At 39.1% G+C, this 23304-nt stretch overlaps 1 protein-coding gene across 5 annotated transcripts in view; it reads right to left on the reverse strand.

Moving 5' to 3' along the window:
- Positions 1-23304, reverse strand: part of Tmem87b (transmembrane protein 87B) — an 86133-nt gene that overhangs the window by 36027 nt on the left and 26802 nt on the right. For 4 of the 5 annotated variants that reach the window (XM_090336379.1, XM_090336378.1, XM_090336377.1 and 1 more), the window contains exons 10-18: positions 20014-20107; positions 18378-18451; positions 11160-11266; positions 11019-11077; positions 9505-9608; positions 6771-6844; positions 4092-4162; positions 2085-2137; positions 1087-1117 (exon numbers count right to left, since the gene is read on the reverse strand). In XM_090336379.1, coding sequence (XP_090192505.1) covers positions 1087-1117; positions 2085-2137; positions 4092-4162; positions 6771-6844; positions 9505-9608; positions 11019-11077; positions 11160-11266; positions 18378-18451; positions 20014-20107 — 667 coding nt within the window. Of the gene's footprint in view, positions 1-1086; positions 1118-2084; positions 2138-4091; positions 4163-6770; positions 6845-9504; positions 9609-11018; positions 11078-11159; positions 11267-14329; positions 14404-18377; positions 18452-20013; positions 20108-23304 lie in introns of all 5 variants that reach the window. The other variant, XM_090336380.1, reaches the window with a different exon arrangement.

Consider the following 23304-nt stretch of genomic DNA (forward strand, 5'->3'; position numbering starts at 1 on the left):
AAGCCAGCCTGGGCAGGAAAGTGTGTGGGACTCCTATTTCCAATTAACCACCAGAAAAACTGGAAGTGGTGCTGTGGCTTAAAGTGATAGAGCACTATCCTTGAGTAAAAAAAGCTCAGGAACAGCACCCAGGCCCTGAGTTCAAGGCCTTATGACCAACAAAACAAAGAAAGAAACAAATTCTCTCCTATAAACAAAATCTTAGAAAAATCACAAAATAAAAATTTCAAAAAAGTTCTTTTAACACTAACAAGCATTTACCTTTCTTCTATTTGAAATGTACAGTTGATACACTATCCTTTACCACAATGCATCAGTTCATAGCATTCTTCTTCTTTTTGGTGGGTCATGGGGCTGGAACCTGGCCTGGGCGTTGTCCCTGAGCTCTACCCTTGAGCCAAGCCCCACTTCCCATTTTCTAGAAGTTAATTGGAGATAAGAGTCTCAGGTCCTTTTGTGTCCAGGCTGGCTTTGAACCTTGGTCCTCAGATCTCAGCCTCCTGAATAGCTAGGATTACAGGTGTAAGCCACCACACTGGAGCGCTCTTCTTTCTCCCCGCCCCCTATGCTTTCCCCTCCCAGTCCTGGGGCTTGAACTCAGGGCCTGGATAATGTCTTTTTTTTTTTTTTTGCCAATCCTGGAGCTTGAGGTCAGGGCCTGAGCACTGTCCTTGGGCTTTCTCAAGACTAGAGCTCTACCACTTAAGACTCAGCAACACTTCCGGCTTTTTTCTATGTATGTGGTACCGGGGAATTGAACCCAGGTCTTCGTGCATGCTAGGAAAGCACTCTACTACAAACCAAACTCCCAGCTCTAGACACTGTCCTTGAACCTTTCTGTGCTTAAAGCTAGTGCTCTATTACGTAAGCTGCAGTGCCACTTCTAGCTTTTTTTTTATGTGGTACTGAGAAAACGAACCCAGGGCTTCATGCATGCGAAGCAAGTCACATTCTCAGCCCTTCATAGAATCCTCCTATTTATTCAATGACAACTATTTCAAATATTTTCCGAATTTTTTCTGGAATACAGTTCTACTTTCGAAAATAAAAACAATAGTTCTAAGTAAATAAGTAAAAATGTGTTACCTCATCTGAATCCACTAATACTGGAAGGGCCCTAAAAGGAAAAGGTGAGAGAGTTTTAGGAGTAATGCCAGTGAGGCCGTCAAAGCTGCATGCAAAGTCATATGGTCCAATCATTCTTACAGAGCTGAGAGGAGAGGACGTCTTGGCTTACTGGCACATCTAAGTAGAATTTTCATGGCATCCCTTAGCTAAAAATAACTCAAATGGGATCAAGTTGTGGAATAATTTCACAATTAAATACTATACAGCCAAAAATTAGATGAATGGTTTGAGGGCTAAAATTTTAAAACCTAATAGAACCTATAGTTAAAAAGATGTGGGTGTCAGTGGGATCTCTGAGAAAGCAGGCTACCTATCTGGGAAGGAAACAAGGAGTTTTAGGATATTACCACTGTGCTATTTATTTTTCAGTTTATGGGTTACATACCTACTTAGGATGTGTACACTCTCTAGAATGTATGTTCCTCTAAAAAATGTTAAAAAATTAACCAAAACATTTAAGTTTTCAAAAGGGAAGCAAGAACTATTCAAGATCAGCAATCATAGAGCCTAATGTACTATGGAGTATCAGTGATTAATAACATGTAATCAAGTAATTACAAATACAGCCACATACCTATTTTCAAATCCCTTCCTGTTTATTTAGAATAATTAGGTAAGTACCTGTCACTTAATTAGAAAATGTGGATATGAGAGTCACTTTTCAGGTTCTTTTGTGAGGAGCTAGGAGGGAGGAGTTAACACATCAGGAAAGATGATACTTATAAACTCAAAAATTTGCTCAATTCTTGGTATTACCTTTTTTGGATGTCTAGAAGAGGGATAGAGAGGGAGGAGAGGGTAAGGGATGAGGGAGAAGAGACAAAGACAGAGACAGAAAGAGAGAAAGAGAAAGGAAGAGAGAGAGAGAGAGAGAGAGAGCGCTTTGAAAACCACATGACAAAGGGATATCTTTTAAACCAGAGCCTGAAGTTTATATTTTAAAAGAGGATATTTACACATCTGTGAACGAAGAGGGAATATTTTCTTCTACCCATTTCAAATCTTCATCCTGTAGAAATAAATATTCTTATTTAACATTTACTTACTATCATCCAAACGTGCAATTTCTTAATAGAATGTGAAACCTAAGTATTTAAATTCAAATGCATGATATCTTTTAGTTGCTACACATAGCCTAAAAAATTGGAACATATAACAAACAGAAATTATGCCAGTGTTTTGATAACTTGACAAACCAGGCACTGATTTCAGATTTTTGTATTGCTTGGCTTTACTTAAATGCATAGAGGTTTTATTTTAGTTTATTAATTTGTTTGTCCTGAGAAACTATAGTTGTTTTTTTTTTTTTTTTTTTTTGCCAGTCATGGGCTTGAGCTCAGGGCCTGAACACTGTCCTTGGACTTTCTCAAGGTTAGAGCTCTACCACTTGAGCCTCAGCACCACTTCCAGCTTTTTTTCTATGTATGTGGTACCGAGGAATCGAACCCGGGTCTTCATGCATGCTAGGCAAGCACTTTAACCACTAGGCCAAATTCCCGGCCCCTGAGAAACTATAGTAAAACTATAAAGACAAGAAAAAGAAGAAATAATCAGATACTGTCTTGTGTTAATTCTCCTTTTTTTTCCACACTGGATTGTTCAAGTTTTTTGTTGTTGTCGTTTTCTTCTTTAGTCTTAGTGCTTGACTTCGGGGCCTTCTTGAGCTGCCAACTCTTTTAGCATTAGGTATTATTCTGCACATTTTTTTGTGCTAGCCTCAGCCTCAGTTCTTCCCACTTAGGGTTCTTTAAGACAAAAATTATTCCCATGAGGGGCTAGGAGTTGGACCTAGTGGTAGAGTGCTTGCCTAGCATGAATGAAGACCTGGGATCGATTCCTGGGTACCACATAATAAAAAAAGCTGGAAGTGGTGTGGTGGCTTCAGTGGTAGAGCGCTAGCCTTGAGAAAGCTCAAGGACAGTATTCAGGTCCTGCAGTTAAGCCTCAGGACTGGCAAAAAAAAAAAAAATTATTCCCATGAAATGTTTATGAATATGACCTTTAAGCTACCTTAGAGAGAGGAGTCAAGTCTAAACAATGAAATTCATTGATGGGTCATGGGTACTTTCTGCACACGGACTGAAGGTACTCGTTTACAGCAGGTGTAAGAATTTTGCACTTGCTGTGTTTCGCTAGTGCTTCATTCAACAGCTTGGGACTCCGTATGTTCAGATTAGGGAAATGCAGGTTACCTATGGCTCTGCTACCAAGTAACTGAAACTGTAATCATGTTTTTGAACTTTAGTTGTCATAAAACAAATCAAAGAACACATCTGACAGAATTACCCAAATTGAAATTAAGATGGGTCCCAGTGGTTCACGTTTGTAATACTAGCTACTCAGGAGGCTGAGATCTGAGGATCACAGTTCAAAGCCATGCCAGACAAAAAAGTCCCCAAGAAACTCCTATCTCCAATTAACCACTCAAAACCTGGAAGTGGAGCCAGCATGGTGGCTCACAACTCAGAGACATCATCCAGGCCATGCGTTCAAGCCCTACAACCACTACCACCCACCACCACCAACAAAAATGAACATGTTTATCAAGCCCAACAGAAACAATGCTATTTATAGCAGACATAACTAAGGCAGTAGAGTATAAAACCGTTCAGAAGTTTTCATTTTGCTTTACCTTCATTATCATCACTTTTATGTACAATAACATCCAGAAAATATTTTAAAAATGCATCCTTGTGCTATATTTATTGTATCACTTTTTTCAGGCTTTTACAGTTAAAAAAAAAAAGCTCTTGATTTTTGGTAACTGAATAGTTACCAATAACAAACATTAAAAATGGCTTAAAAAAACACTTTACTACACTAAGAAATTAAACCAGCATTGTCATGTGGCAGTAGTTATTTTATACCAAGCAATATAAAACAAAATAAATCTCAAGATTCTTCACTCCTACATATTTCTGAAGCATAAAGACTAAAATTATGTTAGAAAACACAGTACTCACAAAGTTTTCAGAAGTAGGCTTAGCTGTTCCATTGGAAACAGTTTTTGAGGCTCTTAATTTTATTCCTTCAGCTGTAATGAGAAACATTATAAAGTTAAAAAATGGTATGGTTAACCCACGGTATATATAACCCATTAAGAAAAATAGTTGTTTTTTCTACAGGAAAGTAAACAGTGGTGGCTTCTGGTCAGGGGGCTGGCTTTAATATGTCATCTAGAATGCAGAAGAGGTGGAAAAAGTAAATAGGTTTTAAAAAACTTGATACACAACAAATTGTACATATTTATTAGGTAAAGTACAAGGCTTTTCAATATATGCATATGATGAATTATGATCAAATCGGGTAACATATCATCTTAGCTATCATTTCCTTGTGCTAGGAACATTCAAAATCCTCTATTTTGAAATTTTTAATAAATTATTAACTATGGTTTTTTTGTTGTTTTTTGTTTTTATCGGTTGTGGAGATTGAACTCTGGGCCTGGGTGCTGTCCCTGACCTCTTCAGCTGAAGGCTATTATCCTACGCCTTGTGCCACAGTCTCTTCCGCGCTTTCCAGTGGTTAATGAGTCTCAGGGTCTTTAATGCCCTGGCTGGATTTGCACTGCGTTCCTCAGGTCTCAGCCTCCTGAACAGCCAGGATTACAGGCGTGAGCCACCGAGCCTGTCTTTAACTACAGTTAAAGGCCGAGAACTTAGCCTAGTGCTAGAGTGCTTGCCTAGCACGCACGGTGCCTCGGCACCACATACATAGGAAAAGTCAGAAATGTGCTGTGGCTCAAGTGGCAGAGTGCTACCCTTGAGAAAAAAAAAAAAGAGCCCAAGGACAGGCCTTGAGTTCAAGGCCCACGACTGGCAAAAAGAAAAAAAAGAAAAAAAATGTAGTAACTATTTCACCATTAGGGTTGTTTTAGCTAGGAGTTTGTTTATAGCATTCTATGGTTTACTGAGTTGTTTTCTATATGCATGTACTAGTCATTTTTCTTCTTTTTGAATATTCTGAACAACACTGAACTTGACTCATAAACAGTTGTAACAGGTTTGCAGCCTTGGGATAAATTCTTCTTAATGATGATAGTCCTTCCATATTTTGCCAAGTCTTATTTTCTTTTTTTTTTTGCCAGTCCTGGGCTTGAGCTCAGGGCTTGAGCACTGTCCTTGGACTTTCTCAAGGCTAGAGCTCTACCACTTGAGCCTCAGCACCACTTCCGGCTTTTTTCTATGTATGTGGTACCAAGGAATTGAACCCGGGTCTTCATGCATGCTAGGCAAGCACTTTAACCACTAGGCCAAACTCCCGGCCCCCAAGTCTTATTTTCTAATATATTAAAAAGATTTTTATGCTTCTATTAATGACATCAGTCTATAATTTTATTCTTGTAATGTCTTAATGAGATTTTGGCATCTAAGTGATACTGGCCTTATGAAACAGCTTTTGATCTATTTACTTTATTTTTCCATTTTCTCTTTCAGCATTTTACTCCAGTTTATTTCCTTTCATTTAAGTAACTCTAATCTCCCTTTTTTGAAAAAAATTCTTAAGGTGACTATGTAGGTCACTATATTTATATGCTTCAAATGGTAGTTTGTTTTTTTCCATTTTTTCAATATCTTGTTTATACGAGCCACCAATTCAAAGGAAGTCTGTCCAATACAATATCTTAATTATGAATAAGCTTTTCAGTTTCCTTTTGTTATAAGAAGGTCAGAAAAATCATAAAAAATTAATTGCAGGTGAGACTAAGATGAAAAAGTTTAAAAGCAGGTAGAGAAGATAAAGACATATTGAGTACACAACCATTTTTGCTGCCTGGGTAGCCCTAAGCACGAGCTCCTGGTATTTTAGATAGGTGATAGTACCACAACAAATTATGAAAAATAATATAACGAAGAAAAGCCAAAGTGAAAGGAAGGCAAAATGTAACAAAAAAAAAACCCCTCAAAATCAAAGTTACATACCGATGTTGCCTTAACAAAAGCTTATGTAGAATATTACACTAAAATTAACAAAAAGGAGAAAATGTGAAATAAAAATTAAAAGAAAGAATAAGAGAACAGAAGGAAGAAAGGCATGAACCATTAGTTCAGGCCTGAAATCCTAGCAACTCAAGGAGGCTGACATCCAGAGGATATAAGTTCCAAGCTGAGTCAGGCACTAAAGTCTGGGAGATTCTATCTCCAAAATAACTAGTAAAAAGCTGGGCTAAAGTCATGACTCAGTGGTAAAGTGTCAGCTGAGCAAGCACGAAGCCTGAGTTCAAATACCAGTACACTAGCAACAATAAAGACTGAAAATAAAAATAGCAATATACCTAAATAATAGCAACATACTCTGGGAAGGACCAGGAGAGTATATAAAACACTTCAAAGATCAAGAAGAAACCCATCAATCACACTAGGAAGGTGAACACATTTCAGGCTCTAAGCATAGCATAACCCACACCATCCTGTGCAAAAGCTGGAATCGGCATTAGTGCTTCAAAAGCAAATGAGTAATCAGAGCTCAAGCTACATTATAATCTCAAAAGGTTAAATAATAACCATAACAATTTAAATATGTTTGAAAAGATTTTAAATGCACATGTATATAAACACAATCGTGCAATTACAGTATATACAATACTTAATTAGAAGTTAATAGCATGGCAGTATAATAAAATAAAAATTACTATCACTCACTTAAATTCTCAGATGTTACCATGAATTCCTCAACTTCATCATCAGAATCATCTATTAAGGGCATGAAGGCATACCTACACAAAAACAAGTAGCAGGTCACTAGTGTGGGATTGAAACCCCTCAGCTTTCAGACTATATTTAAAATGGCATATATATACATATTTTTTTGGGGGGGGCGTCGGTCATGGGGCTTGAACTCTGGGCCTAGGTGCTGTCCCTGAGCTCTTCAGCTCAAGGTTACTGCCCTACCCCTGAAGCCACAGCCCCACTTCCTGTTTTCTAGTGGTTAATTGGAGATAAAAGTCTTTCACACTTTAGTGCCCAGGCTAGCTTTGAACTGTGATCCTCAGATCCCAGCCTCCTAAGTAGTTAGGATTACAGGCGTGAGCTACCAGACCTGGCTTCATTTTGTGTATATATATATATATATATATATATATATATATATATATATACACACACACACACACACACACACACACACACACACACACACTTTTTTTTAGGGGGGGGTCATAGTAAAAAGTTCATCAATTTTTCCTTCAATTGGAATGTTAATTCTTTTTTTATTGTAATGTATAGAGGAGTTACAGTTATATTTGCCAGATAGTAGGTGTATTACTTCTCATACATTGATACCCTTTTTCATGTTTTTGTCCTCATTTTCCTTCCCCAACCCCCTCCCTATCATCTTGTTTTTCCCCCTTCCCTTTCCTAGTTCAAATAAACAAATCAATGTATGTACTTTAAAGATTTACATTTTTAAAAGTTTATTTTACAAACTAAAGTAACAAAAAATATTCTATTGTCAAGTTAGCTAGAATTACTATGGAGAAACTATGAAACAAAAGCTCTGAAACCCTGTTGATAACAGCAAAAGTAGTTACAATCTGCCTAAGAAGTAAGTCTGCAATACAAAGCCTTCAGCAAGAGAACTTCCTGCTGGATTTCTTTCTCCATATTTTAGCTTTCCTCCTCATAAAAGAGAAGGTATTAATCTAATTGGTGAAAATAAAAGCCACTGATGGAGCCATACCTTCCTCTCAAAAACACTACTGACTGTTAATACATATAACTTTTATTGAACGTCTTTTTGAATCTTTTTGAATATGATGATGATGAATATGATGATGATGATGATGATGTCAGATATGGGCCTTGAAATCAGGGCCTGAGCTCTTTTGCTCAAGGCTAGTGCTCTACCACTTTAAGCCACAATGCCATTTCTGGTTTTCTGGTGGTTAATTGAAGAGTCTCAGATAGGCTTTCCTGCCCTGGCTGACTTGAACCATGATTTTCAATTGTCTTGTTAGTTTTACAGGTGTCTTTGCTTTTACAAGCCAAGATATATGTCCATTTACATCAATATCTAGTAATTGGGGATCACTTTTATAACTTGCTACATTCACATTCATCTTATGCAGTGCTGTAGAATCTTTAAAGGCACTGTGTCATGCTAAGTGACACTTGGCTCACACCTGTAATCCCAATTATTTACAAGATGAGATCTGGAGGACCTCAGTTTAAGCCAGCCCAGTCAAAAAAGTCTGAGAGACATCATCTCCAAAGTAACCAGGAAAAAGCTAGGTTCAGGGTATAGTTCATTCAGGGGTAGGATGCCAGCTGGGCAAGCAAGCCTCACAAATATGAGGATCTGAGTTTAAAAGCAGGTACTGGCAAAACAGGAAAAAAAATATTGATACATGATGACAAAAAGAATCTATTTCATTTACTTTTATTATTATAGAGGTACTGAGGTTTGAACTTGGCACCTTGTATTTGCTCTACAACTACCTCCCAACCCCCTGCCCCTTTTTTTTGGTCAGTCATGGGGCTTGAACTCTGGGCCTCAGTGCTGTCCCTGAGCTCTTCAGCTCAAGGCTATTGCCATACCCCCGGAGACACAGCCCCACTGCCGGCTTTCTAGTGCTTAATTGGATATGAGTCTCACGTTTTTTTAGTGCCTGGGTTGGCTTTGAACTATAATCCTTAGATCTCAGCCTCCTAAGTAGCTAGGATTCAGGTGTGAGCCACCATGCCTAGCTCCCATACCCTTTCATTTTAGTTATTTTTTGAATAAAATCTTGCATTTTGGACCAGGAGTTTGGCTTAGTGGTAGAGTGCTTGCCTAGCACACAAGAAGCCTGGGGTTCAATTCCTTGGTACCACATATACAGAAAAAGCTGGAAGTGGAGCTGTGAATCAAGTGGTAGAGCATTAGCCTTGAGCTGAAGAGCTTGGGGACGATGCTCGGGCCCAGAGTTCAAACACCATGAGTGACCTTACATTTTGGATTTCAGATTTTTGGATTAGGGATGCTTAGCCAATAAAATAAAAAATCTAAACAATACTCCAAAATCTAAATAACTCCCAGTTGAAAACATTTCTATATCAAGCCTTTTGGATAAAGCTACTCAAATATGTAGTACTAACCAAACTGACCTCCTGAGTATACCATGGTATACTTTCTCACTAACCCCAAACACTCCATAGCTTGATCTTATTCACCTGCTGTCTTACAGATTTAACATAAAATCTTCAACCTTTTTCTTCCTACCCTGTACTGCTTTATGTATCTCTTATTTCAGCCTTGTATTTGTTTGAGCCTTTATTTGACTAAATACTTCTGAAAGGTAAAAATGTTTCCTAACAGTTTCTATGAATGTGTTTTTGACACTACAGAAGGTGGTCAACAAATACCTGCCAACTTAAATTCCCAATGTTAATTAAATACCTTTGATTATTTGCTGATGGCCTCCACAAAAACATTATTACAATAAGTATAAGTGAAAAAAGGAAGCTCCAAAATGCATCATCAACCCAGAGCTCCATCCAATCCTAAAGGATAATTTAAACATGAAAAGTTAATTTTCTGACAGACATATAGATTTCCCACTCAAACACTAAATAATATTGAGCACTAAAGATTATTTCCTAGCCAAATAAACAAGTCTGTATTATTCAAAAAATTTTTTTTCTTTTGCCATAAATTCAGAGCCTGAGCACTGTCCTTGGACTTTCTCAAGGCTAGAGCTCTACCACTTGAACTTCAGCACCATTTCTGGCTTTTTTCTATGTATGTGGTACCAAGGAATTGAACCCCTGTGCATGCTAGGCAAGCACTCTACTACTAGGCTAAACTCCAGGCCCTATTCAGACTATTTTTAAAGTTCTGTTTAATGTTGTATACATTCTCTTCTATAAAATTTTATGGTTAAATAAAAATTTATGGTTAAGTCTCAAAGCACCCACACTTCAAAAAGATATTTTGACAAATGATTCTAAATCAGAATGCTCTTCTAAAAGACTTGAATATTCTTCACAATTCATCCCAGGTGAAGAACATGTCAACATTCATTCAGGAAGCATATACAAAGCTAGGTCACTTTTAAGAGTGTTTTCAGACTGCTGCATATTAATTTGAATATATAAAAATATAACTTTTACATGAAAAAAGTTAATAGATAAGACTGAGGAATCAAAAATCTAAAACATATACCTAGAATTTCAAGTTGAGAATACAAACATAAGAGAAAGGGGGAGGAAAGATATTCCCAGAAGGTTTTGCCTTTTTCATTCAACTGTCCTAAACACAGAAGCAACTCAGAACTCTTGTTTACTCACAAAGAACTAGCAACAATATGAATTCTCAATGAACCCAGAAAGAGGGTTTTCATATTCTGAGCACAAGAACTATTTGCTCTCTCTCCAGAGAATCTGTGAGGAACACCTGCCCAAGATAAGTATATCTTCAGGGAAACATGTCAAATATATATGGGTTAGTTCTGTTTGGGTAGAGTTTTGCTTAGCATGTACAAAGGAAATAAAAAAAATTTTTTAAGGGGGAGAAAAAACATCACCTAGTCGTACAGTGTCAGGGAGTGGGGAGAAAGCTCTTCTCTTCCTCTCTTATTCAGCATGCTGGAGTTCAACTACTAGGACTTCAAGGATGCTAGGCAGGTACTCTGCCTCTGAGCTATTACCCCATCCATCTCCTCTTAAACCATGTAAGAAGAAAATTCTTTTTCAAAATATAAGACGAGTTGAGGAAAAAGACATGATGAGAGAGAGAGCGGTTTAGTATGACCTCTTCAGGTTCATTTAAAAGAAACAAAAGGTTCGATAATCCCATACAAAATAATTCAAAGAAAAAGGAAAATTTCTATTAAAATTATCATATTAAAAAGAAAATTCCACAAAATAAAATAATTAAAAATGACAAGTGCTTAAATAGGAAGCTTTACTTACAGATTGGCATTTTGCAATTCTAAATGTCTTAGTTGTCCATACCATAAACACTATAGAGGCTGAAACAAACATACAGAGTTACCTTTAAAGGAACATGTAGCACTAAAATAATTATTATAGTAAGAAAAATAAGTAGCTTACCAAGCACAGCAAATATAAGAGTATTCGTAAAGTGTCTATACAATGAAAACTTCACTGTGTTCTTTCTTAGCCTTAGAGTCTTCATAGTCTGTGCCAAACTTATGAAAATGTACAGACAGTTAAGGAAAAACTTTTCAATGATAACGAACAGTTTATAAAAACAGAAAGGGTCTTCTAATACATTTCCAAAGTTATTTATCACAACTATACCTCCTTAAATTTTGAGCTAATAAGAATACAAAATATTTGCTTTATAATTCTTCCCCCCACCTCCGAAATAAATGAATAAAGTTCAAGGGAAAGCAACATAAGCAACATAAGCAAGAAGATCTGTGAAAGGCAAGCTCCTGCAGGGCGTGGTAGTTCATGTCTGTAACCCTAGCTATTCAGGAGGCTGAGATCTAAGGATCACAGTTCAAAGCCAGCCCGGGCCTTAATGACCGTGAGACTCTTATTTCCAATTAACCACTAGAAAAATGGAAGTGGCCCTGTGGCTCAAGGGGTAGGGCAGTAGCCTTGAGCTGAAGAGCTCAGGAACAGTGCTGAGGCCCAGAGTTCAAACCCCACAACCAACAGAAAGAAAGAAAGAAAGAGAAAGAGAGAGAGAGAGAGAGGAAGAAAGAAAGAAAGAAAGAAAGAAAGAAAGAAAGAAAGAAAGAAAAGAAAGAAAAAAAAGAAAGAAAAAAAAGAAAGAAAGAGAAAGGCAGGCAGGTAGGCTCCTGCAGCCCAGGGCACAGAAACATGTACCTGAAGCCAAGTGCCTCATTCAGACACTCCTCATAGAGTGCCACTTGTGTCTGCTTGCATGCTTGCTTCCTTCCTTTTTCTTCTTTCTCTTCCCCTTTCTATTTCTCTCTCTTTCTTTTAGGCTATTCTTGTGTTATTTTCTAAATGGTTCTGTAATTAAGAAGTCAATTTATCTATTAATTTCATTTTGTAAATTAAAAAAAAAAACAACTGAAGTATGTCAAATAAAACAAATCTGAACCTAAGCAGGGGAAAGACTTTATTAGGTGGGACTTTATTATAGTGGGGACATGATCCCTGCAATAGAGGAATACTAGATCTTCACGTCTCAAAAGTTAGGCAAGAAAAGAGCTTTCTTTTTCAAGAGAACACCAAACAAGGCTAGAAGCAGCAGGAATGGGGAATGGTTGGCATGACTGGACACGCTGTCTGGGTCTTTCCTTGAGACCTATGGCTCTTACAAGAGGCCCATATGGAAGGTTGTATGCCAGCTCAGGCTCACAGTGAATTTAGGGCTTTGGGAAGAAGGACTGAGTTTGGTGGTCAGTTTTTGTCCAGATTGGCCAACTGAGGTGAAGAGTTCAATTAATCATTTATGAGTGAACCAGGAGGTAATTTTCAGGGTCTGGGTCTGGCCTTGTCATAGATAAGCCAGGGAGTATCATGGAGTCTGAGCCAAGTCTTATAAGAAAGGCATTTCTCTGCAATAGGGGGCAGGGGTGCGGAAGGGGAAACAGGGCTCCCATCCCCGGTTTCCAGGAGCATAGGGCTCAGGAGAAAGTCAACACTGCCAAGAAGAAGAAGCACAGAGACTTTTTTTTTAAAGCCAAGTCCTCGGCTAAGCCGTGAAGCAGGATTCAGGGAGAGCCCCCTTTGGAAGCAGAGGTACAGGCTCTCCCTAGGAATCAGATGCTCACAACAGAAGAGCTGAGCAAAACAATGAGAGTGGTGTATTTATGTCCACTTTAAACTCTCAATACCTCATTCATCCTAAGACAGACTTTACGTCCAGCCAGGCACAGTGGCTCACAGCTGTAAGCCTAGCTACTTAGAAGGCGAGACCTGAGGATCATGGTTTGAAGCCAGCCTTGATTGAAGAAGCTGAAGGGTGGTGCCTGAGCCCTGAGTTCAAAATCTATTTATTTATTTTTTGCTACTCCTGGGGCTTAAACTCAAGGCCTGAGCACTTTCCTTGGGATTTCTCAAGGCTAGAGCTCTAACACTTGAGCCACAGACTTGGTTTTTTTTTCTATGTATGTGGTACCAAGAAATCAAAACCAGGTCTTCATGCATGCTAAGCAAGCATTCTACTACTAGGCCAAACTCCCGGCCCTCTGATTTCAAAATTTAGTAGCAGCACACATACACACACAAAAAAGCTCATAAATAAACCAACTTCCAGTTCCATACTAAACTACTTCACCAAAACTGCTTTTCAGTCTTTCTAAAGACCACTAGGTAACAAATGTCAATTCTAAAGTAATTCAACCCAATCAATTAAGTGTATTTTATTCCTTAAACATTACCAAAATGAAAAATTCAAGTGTGTTTAATCATTCAAACTGTGTGTGTGTGTGTGTGTGTGTGTGTGTGTGTGTGTGTGTGTGTGTGTGTGTGTGTGTGTGTGTGTGACAGTCCTGGGGCTTGATCTCAGGGCTCTGGGCATTATCCCTGAGCATTTTTGCTCTATCACTTGAGCCTTATCTCTATTTCCAGCTTTTCTGGTCACTGATTAGAGAGAAGAGTCTTGTGGATTTTCCTGCCCAGATGGCTTTGAACTGCAATCCTAAGATCTAAGCCTCCTGAGTAGCTAAGATATACAGGTGTGAACCACTGATGCCTGGCTCATTGTTTTGTGGGTCATGGGGCTTGAACTCACCCAGGGCGCTGTCCTTGAGCCTTCAGCTCAAGGCTACAGCTCTACCCTTAAGCCAAGTCTCACTTCCTTTTCTGGGGGTTAATTGGAGATAAGAGTCTCAGGTTCTTTTGTGCTGTGGCTGGCTTTGAACCTTGATCCTCAGATCTCAGCCTCTTGAGTAGCTAGGATTATAGGAGTGAGCCACCACCAGCTAGCCTGGCTCATTTTTGTTGTTTTTATTTTGTCTTGTTTCTTGAATAGTCTTCCAAGCTAGTCTTAAACTCAAGATCCTCCTATTTCAACTTCCCCAAGGGCTGGAATTACAGGGATGAGCTACTATGTCAGGCCAAAAAATATTTCTTGTTTTAAGAAATAAAAATACAAAAAGCCCCTTGGAAACTGCTTTTAGAAGTCCTTGCTAATAAAAAAAAAAAACCACACAGAGTTAGGTGATATTTAAGTCATTGCCCCCATATCTCTTAAAGGAAAGCACGAGGAAAGCTTGGCTTCCTACCAGGGCTGCAGTGAGCACAGAATGGCGGGAACTGTTGCAGTAGGAAAGGATATCCACCAGCACAAGCCAGAGTCAAGGAGAGACAGGGGGAGGCTGGCCAGAAGAACAAGGTCAGAATCATTCGCCTGTAGCAAAACAGCAGTACAAATTAAACAGCAATACAAATCCAAAAGAAAAAAAAAAATGACAGACACCAACAAATAAGCAGGGAGGGAAGGGCGCACGACACATGCTACAGCACCTGAATTTTCCACGTTAGTTTTTTTCTAATACTACAGAGTTAGATTTTTACAGGAGTGGCTATACTTTTTCCCCCCCTTGTCCTGGGACTAGAACTCAGGGCCTGAGCACTGCCCTTGGACTTTCCTCAAGGCTAGAGCTCTACTACTTGAGCAACAGTACCACTTCCAGCCTTTTTTTCCCCTCTATGTATGTAGTACCGAGGAATTGAACCCAGATCTTTGTGCATGCTAGGCAAGCACTCTACCACTAGACCAAACTCCTGGCCCTACTATACTTAATATTAAGCTAATCAAAGTCAGAGAAGATGGGGTCATTATCAAATTCTCTCTATAAATTAGTCCTTTTTTTTTTTTTTTGGTCATTTGTAATCACTTAGAAACCTAGTTTATTTTCCTACAGAAAAACAGGACTTTTTCACTTTCATCAAAAAATTTACCAAACTCTGAAGGTAAACTTCACATATTCAAGGCCAGGCAAAAATGGAAACTAGATTTTTTTTCTCTTACTATGAAACTCCAAAAGAGATAATTTTCCTTTTTAGTTTTCTTCATGCCTATTTAAATAATCACATATTTCATTGTGCTTCCTTATCTTCTCACCCAATTTGGCTCATCATGGACTGGAATGTCCCAAAGTTAAGGCAGCCATAGAAAGGGGAGAATTCAGATGCCAACAGAATTTTAGAGAAGATGGAGCAGCTATTTGGAATTTTCTGAGTGTATTACTGGATTTTTCCCCCTAGAAACTACCATGAAGATAGTTAAAAAAGAAATCTTTGAAATATATATCTGCAAACCACCAAGGTAAAATGCAAAATGTATACATACCGTCCAATTACTGGTCAAAATTTCATATGATAAACAATTAGCAGGAAGAGACAATTCCAGGTTAAACAGATCGCTGAGACTCACATTTTAAACCCAGGACAGAAATTAAGGCAGTAATAGCACAAGATCCTAATGCCAGGTTCACCCCCACTGCACCTGTGCCCGCGCCATTTCAGGTGTGCTTATACCTCCTGCCCACTCTCCTCAGGTCAGTGTGCTCCCTAACATGCAGTGCAGTCACGGGGAACTGAGCCTGGTGTAGAGCTGGTACACTGTTCACATGCTATCTGTACACAGTGCAGAAAAAGTGAAAAGGTACATAAAGAAACTAAGTATATTACTTTTGGAAAGAGCAGATTTATTTAACTATCATTTATTTCAGTAAAGCTGGATTCTAAACTAATAACTGTGAACATAAATACAGCAAGCTTTCAGAGCAAGTTCAGTAAGAATCAACTTTTAAAATCAGGTATTATTTATAACTATGCTTCTCAGATTCTGAAGGGGTCCAATGCATAATTCAGGAAATCTTAATGGACCCTGTGTGAGGTGTGTTTTATAAAGGGAGGATCTATATTTTTCATCAAATTTTTCAAAGCCTTTTCTCATTTTGGAACCCTAGCTCAAATACGGTTAAGAACTACTGCTTTGAAGAGTAGTGATAGTAAATTAAAATTCTGTTTGGGCCTGGGGATTAGCTCAATGGTATGGCACTTGCCTACCATGTTCAATCACCAGTTTAACTGTAAGAATATTAAGAATCCCTAAGTAATTTAAGGAATAGGTAGGCTTGATGCAGTGGCTGAAGTCTGTAATTCTACTTACTTGGGACACAGGTGAAGGCAGCCTGTGTCACAGTGACCTATAGCTATTATCCCAGCTACAGGAAAAACACAAAGACAGGTAGATGCCTGTCGTTTCCAGCAACATGGGGAAGCATAAGTAGGAGGATCACAGGCAAGGCTGGCCCAGAAGTGAGACACTATATTGAAAACAACCAATAGAAAAAAGGGCTAGAAGCATAGCTCATAGCTCAAGTAGTAGAACATCTACCTAGCAAGTATGACGTCCTGAGTTCACCACCCCCCAAATACTGCCAAAAAGAAAAAAAGAGAAAAGAGAATGAATAGGCAGGCTAGGCTTAGAAAACAAAACACGTGGGACTCCAAGAGGTCCCTCAGCAGTGCTGCATTTGCTAGGCGTAAGGAAAGGGAGCCTTTTCCCATGGAAAAGAGATCTAGGTAAGTTCAAGCCTTCTGGCCCTTCCTATGAGGCACACAGATGAGAATGTAAAAGAATAAAGAAAAACATAAAAGAAAAATTCAGTGTCAAACCACAAAGATAGCAAAAACAGTGAAAATAAAAGAACACAGATACAACATCTATCAAATAGGAAAGACCTCTGACAAGGACACATATAGAAGAAACATAACCGTCACTTCTGGAACATCCATAACCTGTATTCTGTTCTAACCAAGTGACCTTTTCTCTACAATTTTTCATTGTCATTAGTGCTACCAACGAGTCACTGAGAGCCCCCTGGAGCACCCAGCTCCATTTGCCTCTAAAATTCCTGCTGCTGCCAACAGGACTGGCAGGAGCAGATCTGCCCAGCTCCTGGCCACCCTGACCCCTGGCCTTAGGCAGGACCAGCTTTTGGAAGCACTGGCCACTGCTGGCCATCCTTCCTCCATCTCCTCAACCCCTTCTCTGCCATGATGGCAGTTTCTGGCTCTTCCAGCTCCCTTAACCAGCTGACCCTCCCAGGTACGTTTTTCTCCCCACAAGGCACCAACCACTATGGCGTAGTTTACACGTCCTCCAGTTATTTTACAACTTTTTCCCAATCTTCATCAACTATTCCAACCCTCTTGCAAACCAAGGCTTCAATTTCCACTTCCCTTTTTCACATAAGTGCCCTAAGCTGTCCAAATCGGGTCTATAACAGCCTCTCCTCCAAATTCACTGCTTAGGAATGGCAGTGCTACCCTAGAAATCCCGCATTTCCAACAAGTCTGGCAATCACACTTTCCTCATTCCCCCTACACCATTTCTGACCCCTCATTTTTTTTTTTTTCTTTTTCTGTCAGTCTCGGGACTTGATCTCTGGGTCTGGGCACTGTCCCACTTGACCCACAGCACCACTTCCAGTTTTCTGGTGGTTAATTGAAGATGAGTCTTAGGGACTTTCGGGCCTGGACTGCCTTTGAACTGCGATGCTCAGATCTCAGCTTCCTGAGTAGCTAGGATTATAGGCATGAGCCACTGGCACCCAGCTTCACTCTTCTTTAGACTACTGCAAATGACTCCTTACTACATTTCTTGCCTCTCTTTTTCAAGTCATTTTCTTCTATCATCTGATTCTTTCCACCATAGACTCATTATCTACTCATTGGAAGTCTCATTTCTTTCCTTTTCTTTTTTTTTTTTCCCAGTCCTGGGGCTTGGATTCTGGGTCTGAGCACTGTCCTTGGGCTTTCCTCAAGGCTAATGCTTTACTACTTGAGCCACAGCACCACTTCTGGCTTTTTTCTGTGTATGTGGTACCAAGGAATTGAACCCAGGTCTTCCTGTATGCTAGGTAAGCAGTCTACCATTAGGTCATGCTCCTGACCCCACCTCATTTCTTTATCTATGCTTTCCCTTCACAAAGGACTTGAAGCCCCTAAGCAAGTTATTTTGCCTTTCCCTTGTGGCCCCACATACCATGATTCTCTCACCTGCAAGAAAGCTGCCCTGAGAAGTCTGTCACTATCCCTCTATAGTTTCAAGCTTCCAATTGCTTGTCTGCCTCAATTCTTCCCAGAATGTCTTTCTCCCAATTTTCTATCTAGTAAACTCCTACTTGTCCTACCTGTCTCAATTTAAATGTTATCTCTGTGAAATTTTTCTTGATTTTTATGTCAGAATTAGTCTGTCTTCTCTCTACTCATACATTACCATTCATTTCATTCTATCATTATTATAATTTTAAAAGAATCTGATTTTCATGACACTAATAACTATTTTTGAAGGACAGAGTAAAGGATATGAACCATACACAAATGGAGTCAATAACAGCTAAAATAATGTCTCCCAAAACAACAGCTAAGTGTTTAGAACCCTGAAAAATAAAATTGGGGGGAAAAATCTGAATTTGTAAGTTCCATTACAACATAGCAATTTTGATCTTATGAAGAAAAATAATTTAGCTAATTTTGTTAAGATTTCATTTTTGGGGGGCCGGGAGTTTGGCCTAGTGGTACAGTGCTTGACTAGCATGCACGAAGACCTGGTTTTGATTCCTCAGTACCACATATGTAGAAAAAAAGGCTGGAAGTGGTGCTGTGGCTCAAGTGGTAGAGCTCTAGTCTTGAGAAAGCCCAAGGACATTGCTCAGGCCCTGAGTTCAACAAAATCTTTCTTTCTTTTTTTTTTTTTGGTCAGTCCCAGGGCTTGAACTCAGGGCCTGGGCACTGTCCTTGGACACTTTTTGCTCAAGGCTAGTACTCTGCCACTTCCGGCTTTTTCTGTGTATGTGGTTCTGGGGAATCGAACCCAGGGTTTTGCCTACCCAGGGTAGGCAAGCACTCTACCACTAGGCCACATTCCTAGCCCGTGGTTCTTCATTTCATAAAGGTAAAAATAAATGCACTCAAAAATTAAAAGACCAAGTACACAATACACAGAATGAAGGATCTATCAAGGACAATAGGAGGTGGTCTGCTTTTCGGCATTACTAAATAAATGTCCTGCATCAAGGGATGTGAAGTAAATTTACATGACAACATGCTGATTAACCACCCTACTTATTCATCTAATCCAAAAGGCATTCTGTGTAAAATGACAAGGTTCTTTGAATCAAGTAGCATACAATAAGTTTTTGGGTTTTTACAACTAAACTCAAAGCCCAATACTTAGTAGGCAAACACTCTACCAACTGAGCCATGACTCCAGTCCTTTTTGCTGTCTTGGTTTGTTTTCAGATAGGTTCTTGTGCTTTTGGCTGGCCTAGGATTTTGATCCTCCTCTCCTGTACCTAACACCTCAAACAGTAGCTGGGATTACAGACAGATGTACTCTACCATCTCCAGTTACAGGAAGCTCCTAAATCACTCCATCCTCAGGCACTTACTAGGAAAATCTAAAGCTAGGAAGTTAGGGGTCTTCTCTGACAATAAATATTAACACTTCTCTAGAGAGTTGCTATTCATATTACCAGATCTTCTTCACCTGAATGTGACCTCTTGACTCCTCTAGTAGTAGGGTCTTCTGAATCCCCCAAATAGCAAGTACACAAGAAATCAGAGTAGTCAAATGTAATGTTTATATGCCTGAAGGATATGATTAGCTTTTAACTTCTTCTAATTGTTTATGCTTTTAAATCCAGGATTAAGAAAGGTATGCATAGACTGTAAGGACAGAGGAAATGTTCTTAACAAAGAAAATACACATATTTCTGAATGAAGCTAATCCTGGGATTGATTAGTAATCAATCACTTCATTTTAGGAATACTGTCCAGGATTTTCTTTCAGCAAGTATTAAAAAAAAGTATCAAGAATAAGGCTCATATTAGGCTTTTCCCCTAAATTTTTATCTTTAAAATATCATTTTAAGATATAAAGAAAAATCACTTTCACACCAGTAACCAAAAGGGATGACAGAGGAATTAATATGGTTTTTACCCCAATGACTCTCATTACACCTTCGATAGCTGCAAAGATCAAGTAAAGCAGTCCCAGTCCAATCACTCGGTGCATGACTGTGCCTAAACGCGGTCTGCAGAGAATACAAGGAAACAAACAAGATAAAGCATGAGTTACTAGAATGGTTACTAAGATTAGAAAAAAAAAAGTTGGGGGGGGGAACATTTCTAAAAACAAAGATGTACTGTCTGATCAAATCAGTGCACGCATGCCTCTGGGGTTCTTCACAGAAGTGTGTTCTGTCAGAAACATGAGAAACAGGCCTGGGCGCACCTGGTCTCCCTAGGACCCAAAACTATACAGAGACCTGGGAAGAAAAATATCTGAGACCACAAAGGTTTATTGCTATAGTTCAAGTCATATAATGAACATAACCAGTAGTATTTACTTACCTTAATTTTGGCAGAACTGGGGATTGAATTTAGGCCTTTGTGCTTGCTAGGCAGGTATTCTTTTTGTTTGTTTGTTTTTGCTAGTCCTGGGGCTTGAACTTAGGGTCTAAGCACTTTCCTGAGCTTTCTAAAGGACAGAGCTCTACCACTTGTGCCACAGAACCATTTCCAGCTTTTTCTGCATATATGGTACTAAGGAATCAAACCCAGGGCTTTAAGTATGCTATGAGCACTCTATTACTAGGCCACACCCCCAGCTCCTAGGCAGGTACACTTATCTCTGTCACTTGAGCTATGTCCTAGCTCTTTTGGGTTAAGATGGGGTCTCATGAAATTTTTCCTCAGGCCTTGAACCTTTATACTCCTAATCTCTACTTCTACTTCCTGAGTGGCTGGGATTATACACACGAAATACTATACTATAGCCAGCCTATAACAACATTTTTTATATACAAAAGCATGAACATTTATATTTTTTGTGTAGTGAATAGGCCAAATCAAGAAAAAGAACATGGTCATAACAACATTTTTTTTTTTTTTTTTGGTGCTGGTCTTGGGTCTTGAATTCAAATTCTGGGCACTGTCCCTGTTCAAAAATAGCCTTTTACCATTTGAGACACAGCTCCACTTCTGGCTTTTTGGGGTAGTTAACTGGAGATAAAAATTTCATGGGTTTTCTTCCCCTGCTGGTTTCAAACTGAGGTCCTTAGATCTCAGCCTCCTGAGAAGGTTACAGGTATGAGCCACCAGCACAAGACTACATTTCTGACTCTTAAAATATGAGTTTGTGTATGCAAATTACACAAATGTACTGACTAAAGAATAGCATTTGCAGGGGCAAATTCAACAAAATGAATATCAGGAAACTGAGGTCAAGGGCAGGGGGTATAAACCAAGAGAGGAAGGGGGAGGAATGCTGTTGCTGTCATAATATTCAGTGTATATCCTATAAAATTAAGAAAATTGAGGAGGAGAAGGTGGGTTGGGAGGGATGGGGAAAAGGATGAAAGGGGTGACATCACTTAAGATTTCAAAACTGATTTATCGAATGGCAACTTTTTCATACGACTAGTTAAGCATAATAAAAGCATAGTAGGGCCGGGAGTTTGGCCTAGTGTTAGAGTGGTTGCCTAGCATGCACAAAGACCCAGGTTCGATTCCTTGGTACCACATACATAGAAAAAAGCCATAAGTGCCGTGGCTCAAGTGGTGGAACTCTAGCCTTGAGAAGACCCAAGGACAATGCTCATGCCCGAGCCCAAGCCCAGGACTGGCAAAAAAAAAAAAAAGTAAGAAAAATGGAAAAATGTGAACAATATAATGAGTTAGGAAAATGGAAAGATGTTTTTATAACTAATCTGAAAACAGAAGAGAAATCACATGATACACACATGATATGAATTACGTATATATGCAAAACAATCTCAGTATATATAAGTAAAATAATTTATTATACATATATGAATAATCTTATGTATGTTATATTAGAGATATATATATATATATATATATATGAAAAGCAATTTATTTATTTTGTGTGCTAATCCTGGGGCTTGAATTCTGGTCTGGGGAGCTGAATTCTTTTGTTTTGTTCAAGGGTAGTACTCTACTCATTGAACCACAGCTCCATTTCTGGTTTTTTTTGCACATATATTTTAGAATACTTGAAAACCCTCTCTTGCTGGGTGCTGGTGATTCACATCTATAATCCTAGATACTCAGAAGCCTGGTATCTAAGGATTGTAGTTTGAAGCTAGCTTGGGTGGAAAAAAATCTGTGAGAGTCTTATCTCCAATTAACCAGAGGAAAAGGAAAAAGAAAAGAAAAGGGAAAAAAAAGAGGGCCAGGAATTTAGCGTAGTGGTAGAGTGCTTGCCTAGCATGCACCAGGACACAGGTTTGATTCCTTGGTACCACATACAGAGAAAAAACATCCAGAAATGGTGCTGTGGCTCAAGTGGTAGAGCTCTAGCCTTGCAAAAGCCCAAGGACACTGCCCAGGCCCTGACTTCAAGGACCAGGACCGGCAAAAAAAAAAAAAGAAAAAAGAAAAACGAAAAGCCAGAAGTAGAGCTGTGGCTCAAGTGGCAGAGTGCCAGCCTTGAGCAGGACAGTACCCAGGCCCTGAGTTCAAGCCTAGTATTGTCATAAATAAACCTCTTCTCAGAACAGTCTGAAGAAAAAACTGGTTTTGAGAACATACTTAAAATAGTCATTGTAAAACAGAATCTAAATAAAGATTAAACTAACATTCATAGTTCACGATTAAGGCCCTCCACCTAATTTACTGACTAAATGCTGACTCTCTATTACCAGAATCCCAAGCTGCAAAAAATTCTCACTTTGTAAAAATGCATTGTGTCCTTCCCCACCAGCTCACACTACTATTCCTTTTACAACACAACAATGCTGGAACAGGCTATAAAGTACTGAAAGATGCCTCACCAAGAGAGGGCCCTCCATGGGAGTCGCATCTTGGTGCAGAAAGTGCAGAAAATAAACACCAGCACATACATCAGATATCAAGTGGTCTTATAAAAAGGGCAAGAGTAGCTTACTTGGTTAAAGCGCCTGTCTAATAAAAAAGGGCAAGAGTGGAGTAACAGGTGGGATGTGTTGTTAGGAATCCTGAACAGAACATGCTTTTAGGAGATGACAATAGAGCAAAGACTTGAAGGGGATGGAGCTAGTGGTCAAAATACCAACAGAGGAGCCACAGAAAGGAAGTGGGCAAAATGAGGAGTGAGGTAGTAAGAGTTGATTTTTAAAGGATGGCATGGCCACTAATGTTGGGCTACCAAAGGTAGATGCAGGAAAAATAGAGAAGAGGCAACTAAGATGGTCAAGGCAGAAGATGGTGGCTTGGGCAGGGCAGCAGC

This window comes from Megascapheus bottae, chromosome 7 (genome assembly GCF_031878675.1).
Source record: "Megascapheus bottae isolate mThoBot1 chromosome 7, mThoBot2.hap1, whole genome shotgun sequence".
NCBI classification, from domain to species: domain Eukaryota; kingdom Metazoa; phylum Chordata; class Mammalia; order Rodentia; family Geomyidae; genus Megascapheus; species Megascapheus bottae.